At 40.6% G+C, this 22,599-nt stretch overlaps 1 protein-coding gene across 1 annotated transcript in view; it reads left to right on the top strand.

Annotated features, from left to right (window-relative positions):
• The window catches only part of LOC106923395 (eukaryotic translation initiation factor 3 subunit H), a 71,414-nt gene that overhangs the window by 23,225 nt on the left and 25,590 nt on the right, over window positions 1–22,599 (top strand). Inside the window, exon 3 of the mRNA XM_014996394.2 lies at window positions 13,501–13,668. Coding sequence (XP_014851880.1) covers window positions 13,501–13,668 — 168 coding nt within the window. The remainder of the gene's footprint in view (window positions 1–13,500; window positions 13,669–22,599) is intronic.

Here is a 22,599-nt window from a genome sequence, read left to right as displayed (position 1 = left end):
GGCTGTCAACAGTGCATATGGTTAACTTGTCAGTGTTGCACGCACAAAAAAGCCGCCTTATGAAGCGCCATTCTCTCCTCATTGCGTCCCTGAGTGTTTTGTGTGTCTGCTTGTGGTGCTGTGTGTATGTGTATGTGCATGCACAAGAAAGAAAGAAAGGCAGCCCTCCACAAGGCTTGCTTAACTAAGATTAATTGCACCTAATCCACTGTTCCAGGTGGAACATGGACCCTGGTGGGGTACGCTGGCGCAAACACACAAATAGACACGCACAACCCATTACAGCCGCTCCGCGGAAAATTAGCCCCGCGACTCTGCCGACACACCGGACCAGACCGCGACTCGATGGCACCATTTACTTCCCGACAAGTTGCCCACATTTATCACCGCTCTCCTGCTCTAGACAGATGAAGGAATGCGTGGACAAAAACGCCGTGGCAGGAGGACAAGCTATCTGCCCAGCTCACATCAGCACCAGCTGGCTCTGACAAAACGCAGAGCGAAGGCGTCTGTCCTCCTTTTTCTCCAGAGAGGGGAAAAGACTGCGTGTGAGACATTGGGATCCATGCCGTGGTTTCTGCAGCGACACACTGTAGAATTGTGCAATTAGCAGTCTATGATGAAGTCATTAAAAGATACAGTAATAAGACCTATATGCTTCGATATGTGAATTGATTTTATTGGTCTTTATTCGCCCTTTTTGTACCCATTACAGCTTTATGTTCTGTCTTCTCCTCGTCTTATTCTCAAGTTGGCTTGAGCTTTAGGTTTAATTACTCTGGTGGCCTTTTGGGTACAATTTCCACCCTGTCAAATGTACTATACTCAGTGACCAAAAATCAGGCTAGCTACTTGGACGGTAGTTTGGATTTGGGTAAAACGTACGTAGAGCACAATGGGTTTAAACCATTTGATCGGTATGGAAGTGGTACACCTGTTGGTGTCATACAGTCAGCCAGTGAAGGTCACCAGGATTTGGAGGATATGGTTCCCACTTCATTTCAAACACTCACCGATACTGAAAACAACAAAATGTTAGCTTTCTTCCCTCAGTAACACGATCCACAAGGCACTAAGATCAGCTTTTTGACTCTCCAGCCAGCCCTTCAGAGAGTTTGATGGTGGGCACATTGTGGGCTGGCGTGGGGGCAGGTGGTGATTTGTCCTGGCATGTGGGGGTTACAGCTGTCACAACGGGCAGAGGGGTCTAACACACAAGGCCATCCGTCATTCTGATCGAGGATGATGGTCTGCATGTGTGAAGGACATCCAAACTTGGTTGTTAACAATTAACACAGCTGGGCTTTTTTCTTTTCTTTTTTTTTTTTCCGTTTTTGTGGATTTAGCCAGTTATTACTTATGTTAGTAATGTTTGGTGGCTGTTTTGTTTCTTACTGATACAGACATATGTGTGGACTGGGCTATGGCTAGTGTTTCTCTTTTGGTTTTTACCTCTCACAGCTGTAAAAGCTGTCGCTATACCTAGAAGCCACTGTTAGACTTTCTATCTTCTAAACCCGAGCTGCTCTGTCAACCCCTCATCACCCACTATTCAGGGCTTTCTGTATCTCGAAGGAGACCTTTTCCTCAGACAGGTAAGAACGTACTATAAAGGCAGCGCTTCTGTTCTGAGCTGCTCTAAAGAAGTCTGATCACTTTCCTGGTGTTTATGACCGTTTGACAGAAAGGATGGATCTAAAACCCCAGAATACATGAGCAAAGAGCCACTTTAGAGGCTGTGAAAAATTCTCTTGGAGAGAAAAAAAAAAGGCCTTTTGTACTTGCATTTATGTGGGTGTAAGGAAGCTATTCTGGTCATCTGAAAGTAAAGATATTGTTTCTCGATAGGGAAAGAACAGATTCAGAACACATCAATAGAATGCTTTACATCTAGTTTATATAGGTAGCAATTGAGCTTGAAGTGTTTCTTCAGCTCACAGCCTAAGTAGCATATTGTTTTGTGCCACTGGGACAGAGGGAACACGACCAAGCAAATGTGGCTTAAGATGGAAATTGGCAACCCGTGGAATTATTGTGTCTATCGTGGCTGAAATAATACCTCAAGATGTTAGCGTGTTTGTCTTTTAATGGAGAACGTGCATTCTGTCCTCATTCCTATTTACCGAGGCCACTTCCTCTTCGCTTTGGAAGCCAGTCGGCATTCATGTCACAAACGCAGGCTTTTCTTTGTGAATGAATTATGTTGACCCTGAAGCGCACATATTATCAATGAGCACTCCGAGGTGTAGGCCTCTACAGATTAAAGGGTGTTTGTAACGGATTCAGGAGCATTTAAACTCAAAAAGCCACAAGTTTAAATAAGGAAGAGCAAACGGCACTGAAACAAGGTAGTTTCAAACATTTTATATGTTTGTTCTCTGTTGTAAGCAGCAGCAGTCAGCTTAGTGTTTTAATTTATCTAAACATGAACGAAGAAAAGTCACAAATATATTTGGCGCTTACCAGGAAGGCCTTTTAAAGGGGAGAAAAAAAAAATAAAATAAAACAAAACAAGCGGAAGTAAACACATAGATGGTAAAAGCCACTCTGTTTTCACCTTACAAAACAGATGGGAGTCTGATGACTTTAGGAAATAGAGTGCAGCGTCAAAGTGTGGCTTCAGCTGTGCTGAATGAATGGGTCAAGAGTTTAGACTCATTAAATTAGAGGTGATGTGCCGAGTCCTGAGAGTAAGATAGAAGGAGAAAAATAAGAGCTGCCGTGGGACTACACCGTTCTTCACTTAGCAGAACACTGGTAGAATGAGATGTCTTTAAATTGTAATGCGCCTAAACATTTGTTTTGTTATTTTTTATTTTTTTTATTTTTTGGTTTTTGGCTTTAAAGTATTAATAAAGATCTGCCATGTGCATGATCTGCTCTAAGCCTCAGAGCTTCTCAAACACTCAATTCCAGCCCGGAAAACGGAATCGGTCTTTTCAGCTTCCTGAAACAGCTTGTTCTTTTGCTGTCGGAGGGTTTGTTAACATGCAAGGCAGTGCTGCGATATTAACCCGATTGAGACTTTAAGATGCTGCCACGTATAGAGATTTCTGTTCATTTGGACCAAAGGGAGTTTATATGTGGCGTAGTCGGGATATAATCAAGCGTAAGGAGTCATTACAGAGTAGAAATACTTTCAGTTTTCTTACACCATTCATAACCCTAGCTGATTTAGATTTAAATGATTTTTTGTATGTTGTTAATACCTTTCTCAATGGTTAGTGGAAAAACCTTTATTGGCATCGGTGACCAAACTTTATGGGAGATTTGACGATGTCTGCAAATTGAGAGTACTGGGTGACTGACTTTTTTTTAAAATAATAAACCTACAAATATTATAACATTTTATGTGCAACATGCAATAATTTAATAAAACCAAGTTAGTGGTCAGACTTTTCTGAAAAACTAATTCATTTTACGTCCAAATAAAAAGAAAGAAATCCTTCTGTTGATCTCAAAAATATCTTCAGTGCAGTAGCAGGATTTAGAAATGAATCATTCTTCCATTTCTAAGGTTTTTACAATCACCATGAGTTTCCAAACAAAGGTTTCGCAAACAGCCAAGTGTCTTTTCTTGAGTGAAGAATGTGTCCAGGTTTGTGCAGAGATGGTCCACATGCCTGGAGTAGTCATAAAATTGCCCATGTTTGTGAAGATGAATATAATTTGACAATGTTCTTCCTGTTTTGGGGGTTTACAGGTCGACAATGCAAAAATCCAGTCTATTTTGATTGGCAAACGCACCACGCAGACTCTCAGTGTGTAGTTTCTCAGGCAACAGCACATAAAGTTAGCTGAGTAAGGTGTAAGGACTCGGCAGTAAGGTGTACCTTATAAAGTGTCCAATGAATGTGCGTACCAGCTCCCTTTCACATCATACTTTTACAGCACGATCTGTCATTTTATCCTGTGCAGGAGAGTCAATGTAGAAACAAGCTGTATGGTGTAAATATGAAAACTTCACTACATTTTTTTTATGGACCAGAATAACACAACCGATCATCTTTAATCATCAAATCCTTTTTTTACAAGCTGAGCATCAGTTCAGCTCTGGTTGTCTGAAATCCCCATATTTAAATTAGACGACAGTGGCTGAGATCTTAAAGCACATTGCCAGTGTTGCGACCGCTGTGATGACAGAAGGGTAAACAGAGAGAGAGCGGGGGAGCGAGGCAAATAAGGGATCAAAATAAACAAAATTCGAATTATTTTTAATTCAAGTCTGGTTGGCCCATCTGTCCCCCTTCTCAGCTGTTGATTTTCCGTTTCCCGCCCCACTCACTACATTCAGAAAATAAAGGCAGGAAACAGAGGGCGAAGAAAACACAGCTCTCCAAGTTTCATACTGTTCTACTGCTCATCTGCTCCACTCGACCTCAGTGGATATCAACTCCGGCCCGCGCATGCGCTCGCGTGCGTGCGTGTGTCAAACTGCCCAATGCTTTCCAGGCGAGGCCCCCGTCAGCCCTGTCAAGGTGGCGATTAGAATGTGTTGAGACACGCAGTTATGTGTATCCTCGCATTCAGACCCGAGCGCACACCAGAACACTTCTCGCCGCCTGCACACAGTCGCTGTGGCCTGCAGCAGCTTGCGAGGTCCATCTCAGTTCACCTCCTGTGTCATTGAGTATTACAGCACAAACTGTGTGGTGCGCCCACGCCGTTGGTGCCGCGGTTGATTATAACTGTTAACATTACTACCCAGGGTGAGAGGTTTTGCTTCTGGCTAATAACGGCCGCCACCGCAGACACGCACACGCTGACGGACAGCGCGCGCATGCAGCAGAGGCCATTTTCAGGCCATACGCATCAAACCTGCTCCCTTTCCAGCGTGTTGTCATGGTTTTACACGCTCCCCTTTGAACACTCACTCTCTTTGTCTCTGTCACATGTAAGCACACCATTCCTGCTCATTTCGCCGTCTCCCACACGCACGCACACACACACACGGGTACAATCAGATGGCACTAGGGGAATGGGCAGACTCATTCCCAGTCTGGCCTCGGGACCCAGATTGATTGATTGGAGAGGCAGCGGGGCAGCAGAAATGAATGAGGAAAAGCAAACGGCGGCGCATTCTCGCACCTCCTCCTCGCCTTGACGATATTGTTAAATTGACTGTTCTCGACCTAATGCTGCCGTCGTCTACAGAATATTGCCACCTGCCCTCATAATGCATGAGTGAAAGTGTCATTTTGAGTGTTTTGAAAAATACTATGAAGGTTGTCTAATCCTGCCTCGCATTGTGAGACCCAATACTTTGTTGCCACAAAAGATGCCCTGTCGTAATGTTTTCAAATTCAGTTACTGTATATACAATGGCGGCTTGGTTATAGTCACTATGACTTTAACAGAGCTGCTGTCCCTTCGAGGCATTGGACGGTGTCAGATTACCACAGTATCTTGGCTACCTAATGAAGCACATTAGAGATGGTAATAATTTTCTAGAGCATTATTTGTTTTTGTGGCTGTTATTGCTATGACGTACAATTACCAAAGCATTTAATAGTTCTAGTTGTCACTGTTATCCCTTTCAACATAGTGCCGCAAAATATCATGATAAAACTGAAATCCATATCATCCACCCCTATTAGTAAGTAGTCTATAGAAATTGTCAATACATAAAAAAAATACAATAAAACTACGTGGTGTTAACACACAATTATGGCTGGATTCTATTGGAAAATAATTTGTAAGAAGAATATTGGTAAAATATCAGTTGTCATAAATCTATATTTTCATCAACCCTCTTTCCCCAGTTTTGGGCATTTTGGGCTTTATAGCACCCTTCCCATGTCTTCGTGCTTCCATGTCTTCACTTTTGCAGAATTTTTGTTTACTTCGATTCTCCAAAACAATGATTCAAATAAATTTGTAGATTAAACCATTTTTGTAACTTTAAATATGAACAATGCCTTTAAAAGTAAACATTAACATCTATTATATGTCTATTGCAACCTCTAAAGGAGTTTTTAACGTTTCTGTATTATTTTCAGGATTTTTTTTTATATATCGCGTTAAAGATAATCTTCCTTTGGACATTGGTCATGTTACTCCACAGACTGAAATCTCTACTGGCTTTTCAACTTCAATATATCATGATGTACACACATGTCTATGTCTGAGAATGTTTTTCTACTTTTTTCTTCACCTATAATTCATGGTTTATGAACAAACAGGGTAGTGATCCTGTGGCATTTACTAGGCTCTCTGCTGTGTATTAGATCTTAGGTGGATGAGCTGGCTGACTGCCAATAGCCTGTTGTCTCCTCGGCCAACTAAATCTAAGTTCAGCTATCAGGCTGAAAGTCATTTGATTGTCTGCATGCCTTTTTGTTTATTTTTTTTCCCCCTGACCTGAGTACAGTGTGTAGTGGTTTGTTTGAAAGCTTGTCTGTCTGCTTGAGTGACTTGTAAAAGCTGTAGGGAGAATTCAACACGGTATAAAATTAGGATTCTCTGAGCAGAATTCATGAATATTTTCACCAACCGGCCTGCACCGAGTATCATCAACTTATTGACATGTCGCAGGCAAATAATTGCCTCAGGTACCGGGTCTGGTTCCAATCTGCCGGGGTCTTTGTTTGCTGAGTCGGCCTGTTCTCCCTCCGCTTTGCAGCACACTCGCTGGTTTAATTGGTTCTAGCACACTTGTAGAAACCAAATGTGACCATCATACCAGGAGGAAACACAATTTACAACATCCGTCACTTAATACACTGGACCGCCGTGCACTTTTGAACCCTCGAATATTTAGCGACGAGCTAGTTTGAGGTTATGCGACTGCCGATGGACCTCCAGATGTATTTGGATCCCGCCAAACCTAATGTAGCCAAACTAGAACGCCTGCAACTTGAGCGTAGAGCAACAATCAGTTCTTTAAACCATTCTTGCATGTTTGCTGCTGTGTGGCAGGACGGATTGTTTAGACGAAAGTAAGCTCTCCTTCCATAAAATTCAAACCTCTTATTCTTACTAAACACTCAACATAAAACTGCAAATAGGAGCCTCTAACTAAATAGCCTGTCCAGAACAAGGGGGCAACCACAACTCAAGAAGAGACAGAACTTGATGTTTTACACAATGCTCTTTATTTTGCCTGATTTAAATCCCAGTGAAACATTTTCAATATTTCAACATGCATGGCAAGATTGAACATAGTGTGACAACTAGGCCTGTCGCGATAAACGATAAATCAATTAATCGCACGATAAATTAAACCTGTCAGCCTCATTTTAATTATCGGCTTTATCATCTCTTTCTGCCTTTTTTCTTTCCGTTGATGACACTGAATGAAAAAAGGCTCAGCTCCGGTGCTCTCCACTGACTCTCCCTTCCTCATTTCCTTAGTGTAATGTCCAGCGGCCCATTTTCAAAACCTGAGAGACCACCATTAGCCGACAGAAATCCTAGGTATAACCGTTCGATCGGCTTCGATTGTGCCGTGTGGTGTCCAGCCACATGGGCACAAAATAATGGCTACAAGTCCAGTGAACTAATTTTAAAATCGGGCATTAATCAATGTTTTACTAGAATCTACCTGTGATGCATGTGACTAGAGTCAGCGTAAAGTTCTGACTGAGTGAAAATCATTATAACTTATTTATGTCACGTTAACGAAGAACAGCTGAAAACTTACCGGATTCATCAACTGCGGTAGCAATTTGGCTCCAACTCCTCTTGTCATTTCTATATTCTTTGCACGAAATGTTGAATAAATATTAATGTTGTTTCCACATATCATCTCCAATGTCCGCTGGACTTCGGGTTGCACCGTGTCAGCTGTTTGGGATTCCCCTCGTAATTTCCCCTCAGCGGAGGAGAATCTGCGCTTTCTGATTGGCTACCTGTCACATTCAACAGGCTGCTAAGCTACCAGTCGGGGAAAACCCCTGATTTAGATCGGAGCAGCCACGACAATCTACCGTAACACACCACACACTACAGGATGATCGGTTACGAAATCACCGGCAGCCAACGTTCTAAAATTATCGTAAGGGGAAAACGGGCAAAAAATCGTGTAGTGTGAACTATTGCGTCAGGATGTGCCCGTTTTCTCTTTTTAAATCTAGTGATTACAGAAGGGCAATATAGTATACAGACTTCATAATCTGCACTCTTTTGGTTGAATGCAGTATTTATTTCCACTTTAGCTTTATGTTGTTTAGTTTTTATTCAAGTACGTTTTTTGTTAATGGAGACTGAGAATCCATTTTATTTTTGTTTTTGGTTGTTTTGTTAATTTAGTTCATCAGTTCCAGTGTTGTGTTCTTTTGAAAATAAAGTGTATCTATGGCAGGAAATCACATGCATTATTAGTTATTTCCATTAAAGCAGTGACAACTGGTCTTGAAACAATATTATCGTTTATCGCAATAATTTTTCAGACAATTAATCGCTCAGCAAAATTTATCGTGACAGGCCTACTGACAACAACTTTCCAACAAGACGTGGGCAGCGTACAATTAAAAACAGTGTGGAGTGGGACTCAGCAGATGCTGCAGAGTTTTGCTCATAAAATTTGGATTGCATTAGCTGTTATAAAGGTCAAAACACATAGGTGGTTTTAAATTGGTTTTATCCTCTGAGCATCACTGCTGCATGAGAAACTACCTATGGCTGAAGTCCAGAGAGCTTTTCCATTTCTGCACACTTAACCTCACCCTTTCTAATGTGCATTGATGGGAAGAAATCATATGCATGACACCCGGTGTGTTTTTATTGTCTTTTTTTTTTTTTCTTTTTAATTACCCCAACACGCCGTCAAGCAGCAGAGTCAGCTAATCCTTACTGAAGTCGACCATTATGAGACCCAGACCATCTCATTTGGTGGTTCAGAGGCAGAACATCCTCTTTGTTGCACACTGACAGGAAGAAGACGTCTGTGTTCCTCTTAAGTGTTTTGAAAATAAGGCTACAGTTTCTATAAAAATAGTTGTGCTTGGTCAGGAACAGTATTTAGGTTGGGTGTAAGTGCCAAAGTAGCCGTCTTAAAAATGGAAGTGCCCCAGATTTCACTGCAAAGTCTTGCCCTGAGGCACCCCGGTGCTCCTGTCAGCCTATTCTGTTTGATCCTATTGCTATGCCCTCCCCAGGTGGGGAACAAACACAAACCCAGCTTTACACTAGGTGTAATAGGCTGTGTATTTTATCAGCCTCGCTCACCTTCTTCCATTGAAATGCCATTCATTTAGGATGCCCATCTGTTCTTTTTTCTCTCTCTCTTTTTTCCCCCTCTTTCAGCTAACCACACCGGACTGGCCAGCATGGGACCTCCATTGGAACCTATTACACAACTCTAGATATTAGAAATGAAAAAAAAAAAAAAATTTCAAATCCCCCTTTATCATTTATGACATGTCAAATTACAGAGCAAGAAAACGTAATATGTCCTTCCTACTGTCTGGTTCAGCGCCAGCTTGTATCTTATTAGTCGGTGTTTTTCAGCTCACCTCCAGTAGAGAGGATACCTCGGCTGGTGTGTAATGAGATATAAATCAAGCTTTCTGGATCTCACAACTGTAACCCAAGGCTATAGGCACCCTTTTCAATTTCCCTCTGATGTGATCAGTGGTACTCAGTTGAGTTTCCAGCCTGTAAAACTAGCTGCATGCGTTATCATTGGCTGTACGGAGATGTAATCCATTTCAATAAACCGAGAGCAACGTGTTTACGTCCTAGATTGGTCTTTGCAGCGTGGATGCGTGTTGTTAGTTTGTTCTCAGATTCAAAGTAAAGTAAATAGTTAACTGTTCAGTAATCTTTAATGGTGCCTTTTTTCTGTGCTGTAGAAATCTCACCACTTCAAAATGTTGTTTATAACCTTCGCCAGATCAATGTCTCTTCACACCACATTCTGTGATTTCACGTCAGAGCTAGAAAAAAAAACAAAAAACAACCCAACCGTATTACATCTCAAGGATACACAGAAGTATTTCGACCCAGCTTTTCAGTTTAACACTTTTAAAGAAAGCACAACTTTTTTCTTTTGTTTGTCTAAGATGACTTGATGAAACGGTGAGGGACTTTGAGGCCTCTCTGAATAGACTAGAGATCATATGGTTAAAGAAAAGGCTTTACATGAACTATTACTACAAGTTATGATTAAGCAAAGGTTGATAGATGGAATAGTTGCTTTATATTTTTACCCTGCTTTGGTAGGAATGTCATTTAAATACCCATTACTGCTCTATAAATAAGTATCCTCTAGAAATGTGGCAATTAGCTGTAAATAACACTTCTCCTTAATTACTAGTTTTCTTTAAATCGACTTGCGATGCCTCCCAAAGATTTAAATCGCAGTTATATAGTCCTCTCTAAAATCATTTTAGAGTGTTACTTTGAGAGTACTCGAGCAACTCTCCAGTGTGTTCCAGCTTGCCGTGCAGATTGGGAAATGAAAAGACCAGAACCGTTTAATAGGTTGTTGTTTGTGTATTAGAAAAGGTTGTAAAATGGGCAAACACAAAAAGGAGCACTGCAGTAATACTGTAAAAGTGAAGTCATCATTTTATACTTTTTATTTTTTTAATAAAACATAAGGCAGTCCTCTGCTCGTTAGAGTTAAGGTTATAAACAACTATGCTGACTGGAATAAACAGTCTGTGGTTTTCTCCCTGCTGTTGTCAGTCGCTCAGCCTTCAGTTTCTGTCTGGGAGTTTTGTGCCCAATTTCCCTGCTAATGATGGGGTGTTGGGCCAGGTGTACGCTTCAGTGGCGACTGAGAGGTAAGACTCCTACTGAGAGAAGCAGAAGTGCCGAGACAAATGGGGTGGTTAGAGCGCAGGCTGCCTCCCCCCTCCGCTGAGCTCTGTTTTAGTCTGCTGAGAAGTCTGGTCATATTCCGGGCCCCTCTCCAGCAGACCCACTCTCAGTCTGTCACTTCAACGTTTTCACCCGGCGTTTTGTTAGCTTTGTCCTTTTCTTTCCCCGTTTCATTTTGTTTTTTTAACCATCGCCTATTTCTTTGCGGGAATGTTATTTATTGGCTCTTTCCTTCTCGTCCTCAAATGCAGAACAACACGGATAAAATCCACCCGATTTTCCTTGATTACTTTTGATTGCAGGTAGATGGAATGAATGCTGAAAATTTAGATTTTCTTCTTTTTTTTTACTTGTTTAACAATGCATAAAAATGAGAAGAAACCTACTTTTTAGTTTTTAAATGATTGAATAAATAGCATGGTCTTTTGAGGAGATTAGTTTTTTTTTAGTTTAATGAAAATCAGGTAAAGGTTAGGGACATATTCTTTATTGCATAAATATGTATAATCCTGTAATCCTATCGCTGTCAAAGATCCTGCAGTACTTTTTATTTTTCCATGTTTAAGTTTCTTGCAAAAGTATTACGTTTGGCTTCAGCTACAGTGCTGGTAGCAAGTTGCATAAAACAAACCAGAGTTTTCTAAAGCTTGCTTATACGTGGTTAAAGCTATTGATTCAGTATTACCCAGTAAACAGCTCGCAGGAATACTCAATGTTTTCTTGCATATATACTAAAACATCTATATAAAACTTCCCTTGCACAGTTTTAAAATTCAAAAGCAGCTACTTCTACTACTTGATGCTTTTTAGCAGTAAAAATAACCCACTGTACTGTCGCTGCCTTCTTGCTTTCTGTGTGATGAACGTAAAATCTCAGAGTTTTTAACGGGACTTGCATTGAATGCAGTTTTATTGGAAATTCAATGTTGAAAAGTTGGAAATTTTACTTTGACGAGCAATAACAGCATTCAATCATTAATACCTTATAATACAAACTATTAACCATAGAATCACCCAGAGCTAACACTGATACATTTTATATATAATAAACATCATAGCTTGGTACCAAAACCGACATTTAAATAGATATTGGTTGCTTTGAAGGAGGGCTCAACCAATCACGATTCCAATTACATTTGAAATGTTTGCAATATTCTGGGTTCAGAGCATTGCTTAATGCCATGGAAACACCTCCTGCTGGCCAATTAAATATTTAGCCAACGTGATTGACTCTTCCTGCCTTTGAGACCAACACTTGATCAAATATTTTACTAAACAATGTGCTGAAGCTCACACAGAGCATTCAGAAATCATGATTCAATTGCATGTTTTCATAATGTCCTAAGTCTCATTTCAAAGTACCTAAAAGTCTGGCTATGATATGGACTTTGTTGAGCCGCTTTACGACAAGAAATGCATTAACTACCATAAACCTTTTTCCTCAAACACAAACGCCTCTTGTGGTTTGAATTACACTCCCTCTCCTGCCCCTCATACACCGTGTCCTCCTCCGTCCCTGCCCCTGCCTTGTATTGCCCTGTCCATTCACCACGCGGATTTTTGTCTCCTGGACCATGTCAATCTCTAAATAAAGGTGAGATTAAAAGGATAGATTGTTGCATCCAGCCCTCCCCCGCAGGACAGTGCATGAAAAGGGGGGTCTGTGCGCGCGGCCGTCCCCGTCCTCCAGTCCTGGAGAGGTTGTTTTTCAGAGTGGCATTGTTGTGCTGGAAGAGGAGACTCTTAGCATTGTGCTCCGGCAAGAGTCATTAAACAGCAAAGCGATGTTTGGCCTATGGCGGCTGTTTGTTTAGACGTGTTGCAGCAGAGAAGAAATGAAGATATTATTTGCATTTTATCAGGCTTATTTTCTTTTTAAAAACATGTCCAAGTCTTTGAATCCACTCTTTGTCAAATGATCAAGTGAAGCTCTACCTGTTTAGCATAAAATAACCAATGTGTTCAAATTCAGGTCAGTAAAGAAGTGCAGTCTTCCCCTTTTCTTTTGTACATCTCCCCTTTCATTGATCTCATTTTTCTCCTCTTTAACACCTTCCTCCACTCTTCCAGCTGTCCTACCGCTCTCCATCTTTGTTCTTTTTACCCTGAGCGCCTCACCTTCCCTCTCCTCCACCCTTCCACTTTGTTCTTGTTAACAGCCTCAGCAGGATAGGGTTATGCTCTACAGACAGGGGTTTAGAGGCCACAGCTGCCCAATCAAGGCCTGATTTATCAACCTCCTCCAGCCAGCCCACAACAGATACTGTTTTGCTCGCTCGCCTTGGCCATTATTTAAAGCCAATGAGGACGGGTGTTTGTGTTTTAAGCTAGGAGGTGTCCGTCATAATGAAAAGACTCTCTGTAATGCACCTAGCCTCCTGCCCAGGAGCTGAAGCATGCCAGTGTATCTGTGTCGGATATGACCTGAAGCACGAGATTATTGCAGTTTTAGAAATCCCCCACAATCACTTGTTGAGAGAAGATGCAGCCTTTCGTTTGCTTAGTTTTAACATGTTTGTCCTTCACATCTGAGCTGCTAATTTATTTCACCATATTTCTCTTTCTCGCTTTTTATCCCTCTGTTTATACTCCGTGTCCACTTCCAGATGGCCACTATCTAATTAAAGATCCAAACAAAATGAGTTCGGATTCCAGTGAAAGTTTCCTCCATTCCTCCTAGTTTCCCCCTCATCACTCATGGTTTCCACTTCTCTCTTTTCTTTCTTCCTCTAGTCCAGTACCAGATGGAGATGATGCGTTCCCTGCGTCACGTCAACATTGACCATCTGCATGTGGGCTGGTACCAGTCCACCTACTATGGCTCCTTTGTCAGCCGAGCTCTGCTAGACTCCCAGTTCAGCTACCAACACGCCATTGAGGAGTCTGTTGTTCTGATCTATGGTGAGTAGTCCCGCACCGAAGGTTAAAGTGTTCAAATCAATGCAATTGACATTTGTCACAACAGATGGTCTGTTTTGAAGAGGTCAAAAACATAATCCAAACACAGAATCGAAGCAATGACGGAACCAATCATTGCAGGCTTGTAATTTAAAAAAGATCAGTGTAACTGAGACAAACGATGTTGGGAAAAATGGGACTTGCTTCCACGGCGAAGCCGGGTTCAAGCATCGGTCAACGGAGGTAATGCCTACACGTGCTAGTCAGGTTCAATCTATTGCTCTCAGGGGGAGGAAGTGTTATATTGACCAAGTATAGAGCAAGAACACAGAGGTGAGATGTATTGCGGTGGTGTGCACTTGTCAGGCACCGATTCATAGACGGCCACTAATGAACAAGTTCATGCAGGTGGAAAGCAGTTCCTTAAGCGTAGGTCAGCAGCAGCAGTTTAGGTCTGTACCTTGACTCCAAGACGTATCGTTGAGTCTTCAAGGAACGACTTCTGGAGGGAAACGAAGAAAACTAACATACAGGTTAAAATTACGAGGCTTGTTTTGATTTGGTACGCTGTATTTTCCTTGGCTTCCACAAGAGAGTTGATGAAAGTCAGTGTTCATTGTCAGGCACAATTAAAGAACCTCAGGACAAATTTAGTGTCTTTTGATCGCTATTATCTAAGAATACAACCAGAGAATGGTACTAATATATTGTGTTCTGGTTTTAAATGTTAGAAAATCAATTTTCAGTTTTGGATAATAGATATTTCAGAAAAATATCTGTCATTTTGATGGTTACAGATAAAGAGCCTTTCCAGATATTAATATAATAGTAGAAAGAAACACTTCATTCTGCCACGCTTTGTCATTTTTTTTTATTCACAAAAAATAAATAAAAAGATAAAGCATTGCATGCATTTGTATTCACTCCCTGTTAGTCCAACCTTTATCAAACCACCTTGTGCTGCAATAATAGCTGAAAGTCTTCGGAGATTTTACTCGACCAGCTCTTTACATTTAGAGAAGGAAAATGTTGCCCGTTGTTCCTTTATGTTTCGGGTCATTTCCCACTGGAATTTTGTTTGTCTTTTGCAGGATACAAAGCAGATTTTCTTCCAGGTTTGCATTGTTTTTACTCCCATCCAGCTTTCAATCAAGTCTGGTCAGTAGCTTTCTCCCTTGTGAAGTAAAGCACACTGCCACCACCATCATGTTTTATGATATGTCTTTATTTTCAACAGCATCGTGTGTGTTGGACAAATGATGCTGTTTATTCACTAACGTTTTCTGTCAAGCCTTTTGTAGAGCAGCCTCATTTACAGAGACGAATCTAGACTCTGTTTACTGCTAGTGCAAGATTTTAAGATTGTCGACCGATTTCCAAAATCTGACACCATACCATGATAATAAGAAATGTTAGGTTTGGTTGTGATGTCGAGCCACATGACAGGAGTAACACTCCACACACGAACCGACTTCACTCACCAGATGTTAGACGAAAAATCTTGGCAAACCTCTCGACACCAAACGTGAGTTCGGAGTAAACAAGCGTGGCCCACTGGGAAGAAGCAATGGCAAAAGCTTGTGCACTATAGTTAATCGAAAAATAAATAAATACGAAAAGACAACCTTCCGAGTCAGTCAGAGGGATATCTCTTCAGATCAGCTTTAGGGACATCTCGATAACCAGGGCATCTTTAAGATCATCGGAAGGAGGAAATGGGGACAAAAATCGACATAAAAGGTGACTCCTGATGGTAGTTCGTATATTAGTATACAATACACGCTTTTTGGATTTTTAATTAAAAAAATCTATTAGTGTCACTTCTGCTTTACAACCAAGCTCCATTTTGTCTTGATCTATAAAGAAATCTCCATAAAATATATTGCCCTTGTGGTTGAGGACTCTTTCCAAATCTTTTTTGGAGACATTTTCACACTGCCTAGATAATAGAGTGGTAGAGTGAGTGGGGGTGCTGCATATTCTCCTGTTCCCCTCATAATCTTGTATCTGCTCAAGGCAACGACTGTAATCGTGTTTTTTTCCAAAAGTATAATCTCAGAACGACCTTATGTCAGTCCAAATATGCACACTCGCCGAATTCTGATGAGCAGCGAGTAATAGCTGCACACAACTCACATACAGGAAGGAATTAAGACTCCAGAATCACGGAGGCTGAGGGCATTAGGTCAAAAGTCAACTGGTCAGAGGCTAATAAAACAGCTCATCAATTGGAAATAAAAAGAAGTTTGACAGACACACCAAATCTTTCTTTGCAAAGATGCCCGTGACACAGAACAGGACTCGGAAATTAATTGCTGGGGTTTTGGGAGTAGATGAGTGACACAGTAATTACACTAACGAAATACTTTTTTTTTTTTCCTTCCCTCCCCCTTACTTAATCTAACGTACTCGGTCTGGCAGGCAAGCGTCGTCTTCTCCAACCCCTTATGTCGCACTAGTGAGGAAATGTTGTGGGTAAGGTACTGTTGACCTTTAAGTAAGGTCAGCCACAGAGAGGGAAGAAGGAAGACATAAACAGGATTAGCTGAGTGGCTCCTTGCCAATAACATGACACTAATAGACATAATGTGCCTCCATGAACTTCTTTGTGAAAATCTTTAAGAGCTGCCACATGACAATGCGACTACAGAGGATGTTCATTTTCCCAGACACGGCCCTATTTAAACCAACAGTACAGAAAATGAAAGCCTTTCACCAATAAACCGTGTTGGTCTTAAATCCCCTCTACGACTAAATGAATGGTAATTTATGACCACTCTGAGTGGCTGAGTTCAGAGGCAGTGTTTTACATTAATCCCGTGGATATCTGCGGCTAATTAGATAAAAGTGTTCATCGGTTAGCCGCTTGGTACGCAACTCTGATGCAGATTATACACTTCAAGAGCTGGAGACATGAAGTCACATTTGGACACCAGGCTTTAATTTTTGATCATGTAGCAAACTTCTGTCTTTGTTGAGTTTTATTCCCCTCAGATTTATGAGCAGCAAAAGAAAAGTTGTCATTGTGACACAAAGATTAGAAATCTTTGATGAAGTCAGATTTTTACTTTCACAGTTTGTCTTTTACTTTTCAGGTGAAAGACAAAAACAGAACTGCCATCTTTATTAAAAAAAAAAAAAAAGACAGCTTTGAGTTTCACCAGCAAACTCTGTCAGGTTCTACCTTTTAAGATCATTTTCAGACCCAAGATAGATTAGAAGAATTTTTCAGCTGCAAGTCTGTGACCGGTCCTGCCAGCCGGTGGCTCTGGCAGCGGGGCACCGCAGCCTTTTCTCATTCTAAAAGAGGCCTCCCGCTAATGTCAATCAATAATGCAGCACTTAACGGATCAAAGCGCCCCAAAGGAATTTACATTATCTCTGCTTAAAGTCAAAGGGGAAACAAACATCGATTGCTTTTTTTTTTTCTTTTTTTTTTTTTCTGTTCTCTTTGTCATTAGCTCACCGGTCATTTTATACCGATGAAAGAATCAATCAGCCGGCCAACCGAACCGGTGTCCGGTGCCTGTACGGGACGACAGGTTGTTAAAACCAGTTGGGTAAATACATTGAACGAGTCGGTTTAGTTTATCGACGAGTTTGACATGGACACACACAGGGGTAATTAGAGGTTTATGTTTTGAAGGTACTTTGGCTGAGAAACTGATTGGCTTTTAAGGAAATTATCATTTTCTCTAAATATCAAGCAGAATTGGAGATTGTGCTTCACCGTCTGCAGATGGATCTAAAGCCGCTTGACTTTGACCGGTTCTGACCGGTTTCGTCTCCATTAGCAGATCCTGTGCGCTTCTTCCTCATTTTTCGGAACCACGTCAGGGGCGGTACAAAATATTGCATTTATTCTTTGTTTGGGTTTTCGTGTCCAATAAAGTTCAAGCGTGGATATTGGTGTACACCTTTTATCCAAATACAAACTTGCAACAAAATGGAAATAAAATGCCACAGCATAGATAGATCTGTACAGAGTAGAAACGAATCAGTTGATCTGAATCGTTTCCATTATGATTTCATCAGCAAATAATTTCCATAAGACAAAATTAATCTGCACCTTGTAAGTTTCTCCTAAACTGATAAATGAACTTTGCTTCAAAATCCTCTCAGCAGGACAGTTACCCTGTTTATAGTGCATCTTTTTTTAGACAACATTTTTCCTTCAACTCAACTTTACATTAAGTCAACTGGCAATGGCACATTTCTAATCTTTTTTTTTTTCTTAGCAATTTAATATTGTATATTAATTTTCTGTGAAACAGAATTTTTGGTTTTCAGTAGCTGCAAACCATAAACAACAAACTTTTATCAATATAAATGGTTAAATATTACACTGTTTATTGAATCATGTGTTTCATCATTTGATCAGAATAACTGAAATAAAGAACATTTTCAATTATAAACTTAGATTCTACATTAAATCAGGATCGATCTTAAAATTAGATTGGGAAGACATAAAATGCTTTTAAGATGCTCTTATTTGATTATTTGGGGGAGCAGTGAACAACAGCTCTCCACCTAATTTGTGTTATTTGAAAGCAACGGGCGCTTTCCTTCAGACCTTATTCTGCGCTCTTGGTTGTCTTGATCCGAGTCTCTTCTTTTTGACATTTGCAGATCAAACATAAGTGCATTCTGTTTTTCTTGCATACTGACCAACGGGACTAATGCATAAAATTATCTGTGCGTCACACGGAAGAAGCAGGTCTTTGTTCTCAGAAATAGATCAAGGCTTTGTGTCTGAATTCAAGAGGCTCTTTAGAGTTCAATCAGGATCACTCAGTGTTTTAATTCAGCCAGCACACTTCCTGTGGATTTAAAGGAGCAATCCTCGTGTTGGCCTTCTCTGCTCTCACCGGGGAACAACTGAGACCTGCTGTCAACCGTCAGTCTTTATTTCGACTGGCGAATCTGTAGGCAAATAGCTCGTCAAGGCTGACGTTTTGGGAAAGTCAATAAATTACACAAAAACTTCAGGTGAATTGTAGCCTGCTCACTCTCAGTTGGTTGAATCTCAGTTATTGCACCTGCTGCATAAAGAGAAAAAAACTGATAGCTTGCATCTAGTTTTTATGAATTGCCTGGATAATTATTCTAAGAATTTTGTTTTACTGTGTAATGTTTAAAATCATTTGTGGGATTTTGTACCTGTGAAATGTTTCAAACCATCTTAGATTTCTTTCCATTACATTTCCAAGCAGAAAGACTTGATTGTAACAGTTTAATATTTTCTCCATCAATAGTTTTTCAAGTTTTCTGAAGGTCCTCTGACTATTTTTTTTTCTTTTCTGTTTTCATTTTCTTGAATCTTGGTGACAATTTTTTCCTCATTTCCAGTCTTCTCCTTCAGAGGTTTTGAAGAGCATATGGATGCCGTATTGCTTTTAAATAAAATTTGTTGAAACGGGACGTGTGGAGGGTGGTAAAAACAGTCTTCATACCTTAAAGACTGCATATATCAGAAAGTCATTTTGTGAGTCATGCGCCGTATAAGTAGGGGAAGATCCAGACACAACAGCTCTGAGGTGCAGCATCCATCTTTTGCTAATAGCTCTTTGGCATTCATATTCACAGATGAGTAAATTAGATTAACACACTAGATTAACCGGATTGGCTTCACAGAAGTTAAATTTTGTCACGCTACAACCACAAACTCTTTTTGACTGTATTTTTTGAGCTTGACTAACATAACACGCGCCACTTTGATTGGGCGATTTTAAAACCTGAATCTGTTTTCATCTGAATTATTTTATTGCTTTTTTACCCTTTTTTCTTGAAGAAACGTATATCTAGGTCCTCAAGCATGATCCATCCACTGCCATAAGTTAATGTGGAGTTGGTCATATTTAGATGACCAGTGAAGGCTATTCATTGTGTTGGATTTTATTTAGAGGGTATTTGAGAAAAAAGGGGCTGAATATTAATGCATGCCACATTTTTTAGATTTTTTTTTGTTGTTTAAAAAACTAAACCCAAGCATCAACTTTAGGGCTGAAACGATTCCTCGAATGATTCGAGTACCTCGATTACTAAAATTCCTCGAGGAAAATTTACCTGCCTCGAAGCTTCGTTAATTTATATTTTATTAGTTAGCGCACCGTGTTCCGGCCGGGACTTCATTAGCGTTGCGCGGAGCTCTCACTTCCGCCTCTGAGTTGTTGACAAAAGCTAAGTCTCAGCGGCATAAAGTCCAATCTTCAAGATTGGCCCGTGGGGATTTTATTGATTGATGATAATGCCCGACTTTTTATCGTTTTTGGGGAACCAATAAGCATCCTTAAAATGACTGGGGAATGCCTGGAGTACGGCAGCATTTCTCCTCCGGGGCTGCTGGTTGAAAGCGAACGGCGGGAAGAGCGCTGAGGTGAGCGGATAGACTGAACAGGGCGGGCGGCTGAGTAGCTGATGCTTACCGTGTAAATGTAGCTTTACCGACGAACCGCACAATAAATTTCATATCCCGGTCTGAAGAAACGGGTGGCGGAGCGCATCGTACATGGCTGGTAGATGAGTTTCTGAGTGTGACCAGTGAAGGTGTCGTAACTATCCGTATTGCTTCCCCCCGTGTTCGTCCCCCGGTCTAACGGTTCGTCAGTCCGCTGGTCTATTTCCTCCCCTCCACCCCATGTTCGTTCATTCGCCCTCTCCTCCCACTCCAGGCGGCATTTCCCGTATTTTCAAACCCAAAGCGTGACAGGTTAGGTGGCAAGGTGAGTTTAATTAATCTATTAAACTCACTGAAGATGAATACATAAACTAAAAGCTGGATTGTAGACATTTTTTATAAGCATATTTGTGAGCCTGCCTCTTTGTTATTAAATTCAATATAATTTCAGATTTTTCTATAGCTTTTCTTCTGGTTAACTTAGAAAGTGAGCTATTATTGTTACAGGTTAGTTTTCTAAACTACAAAAAAGCAACTGTTAGGGATGCTCAAATATGAAAAATTGGACTGATATTGATATCTGATAGTAACACCGGTATTATGCCAGATTTACCAATATTTCATTTTATAATTTTTTTTAAATCCGATTACTCGATTAATCGTAAGAATAATCGATAGATTACTCGATTACTAAAATATTCGTTTACAACAGCCCTAATCAACTTCCTTCTAACTTTGTAGAATTGTGCACATCTTTATGTGTTCTCATTTCCTGAAAAACCTAATAACATCCACTGAAGCTGGTGATTTGTAACGAGGCAAAATATGAAAATGTTCAAGGAGTATGACATCTTTAGCAAGCCACCGTATTCTTCCACGAACACGCTACGATACAAAGTCTGAGTGGAGCTTAAAGTCTGGTTTTTCTGAAGAACACTTTAGAGATGAGTGACGGCTTGAGACTTCTCTTTCGTACTTTGTCACGGGGACGTTAGCAGCATTTCGAAACGAGTCTTCAATGAACCACTTTTACTGTCAGCAGGAACACAATGCTTTCTGTGTTGGAGCTATTATAATGTCTGGCTGATGGTGTTGGGGACAGAGGGCAGATACAAACCTTTGTGTTTCATTAACAGAAACAAATCCTGATTATTATTGTCATGTCATTACGTTCCATTTGCAGATCCAGTAGTTGAACTTGTTTAATGGCCAGGAAGTTAGAAAGCAAGCCTGTGAAACTTCATCATTAAGCTTTTAGTTAAAGGGCATCTACAGAACATGGCTGCATCCTTGAAAATTCACTATATAGCGAATCATTAGCTGACATATTCCAACAATCTGAGATATATTAAATGAGCTGTATGTTCGCACTTTGTTTTAACATCTAATCATGACTGGACGACAGGCAGGAAATTAAATGCATATCAGTTTGAGATTCTCAAAATACATATATATCATGATAGCACAGTATCATTACACTTTCCCCAAAAACTTTGCAACAGAAATATGTTTTACCTGATTTTATCTGAAGGTAATCTGTGCAAAAAAACAACAACAAAACAGTGGGATCAATGGATGCTGAGGCACTTAGTTCAAAGGTCAACAACTTCCTGCAAAATCAATAGATACAGACTTTTGAACTTCATGTGGCTTTCAGATTAGCTCACGAACAATGGATACAGAAGTTCTTAGATCTGTATCTAAGCCTTATGCCACCAAGAGCATCGCAAAATAAGGATGTTTGATATCAAGAAAATATATAGTTAAGCTGGACAGTTAGTCATTTCCACTGTCCAGATCTATTTTCAATAAGCACAGAGTGAACATGTGACACTTGAAATAGACTCTGTGCTGCATTTTATCCAAGCAGTCCTTTGCTGTTGTGATATTGCTAATACTGATAGCTTTTTGATGCAAAACATTTGATACCGGGGATAAAGCATGTCACCAAGTGGACTCTAGACCAATCCAGACATGTTCTCTGGAGAGATGAAACCTTTCTCTCTGTGTGGCAACCCAAACTGGGTTTGACAGCTGCTAAGCGAACTGAACTTTCCTGACAGATTAGTGTCAACTGTGAAGTTTGGTGTAGAGGGGATTATGACGTGGAGCTGTCTTTCAGGAGTTGGGACTGGTCCCTCAGCTCCAATGAGAGGAACTCTGTGATATTGTAAATGAAGACATTTTAAAAAATGTGAAACTTTTGATTCTGTGAGACGGCATCCCTGGATGGAAACGATGGAGAACAAAGCACAGTCATCAACCCTTTAATTGTCACCCTCAAAACGCTGACAAGTTAGTCAATGGGTCCATGAGGACACCGTGTGTCGTCGAGGCTAAAGAACTGGGATGCACAGTTGGGAACACAACCGATACATGATGATATTGTCTTTTATCGATCAGCTTTTTAACGATCAGCGATTGGCCAGAAAATTGCATTTGGTGCAGCAATAAGCTTGGTTGGCTGTCTGACATGTCTGATAGAGTTCAACCAGTAGGCATCGGACACATTTTGCTAGACTGATGTGCAAATCTCA

The sequence above is a fragment of the Poecilia mexicana genome, unplaced genomic scaffold (genome assembly GCF_051168715.1).
Source record: "Poecilia mexicana isolate PSO_F unplaced genomic scaffold, ASM5116871v1 scaffold_16, whole genome shotgun sequence".
In the NCBI taxonomy this organism is placed as follows: Eukaryota; Metazoa; Chordata; class Actinopteri; order Cyprinodontiformes; family Poeciliidae; genus Poecilia; species Poecilia mexicana.
Note: the sequence above shows the minus strand (reverse complement) of the source record. Positions and strands in the feature narration are given on the sequence as shown.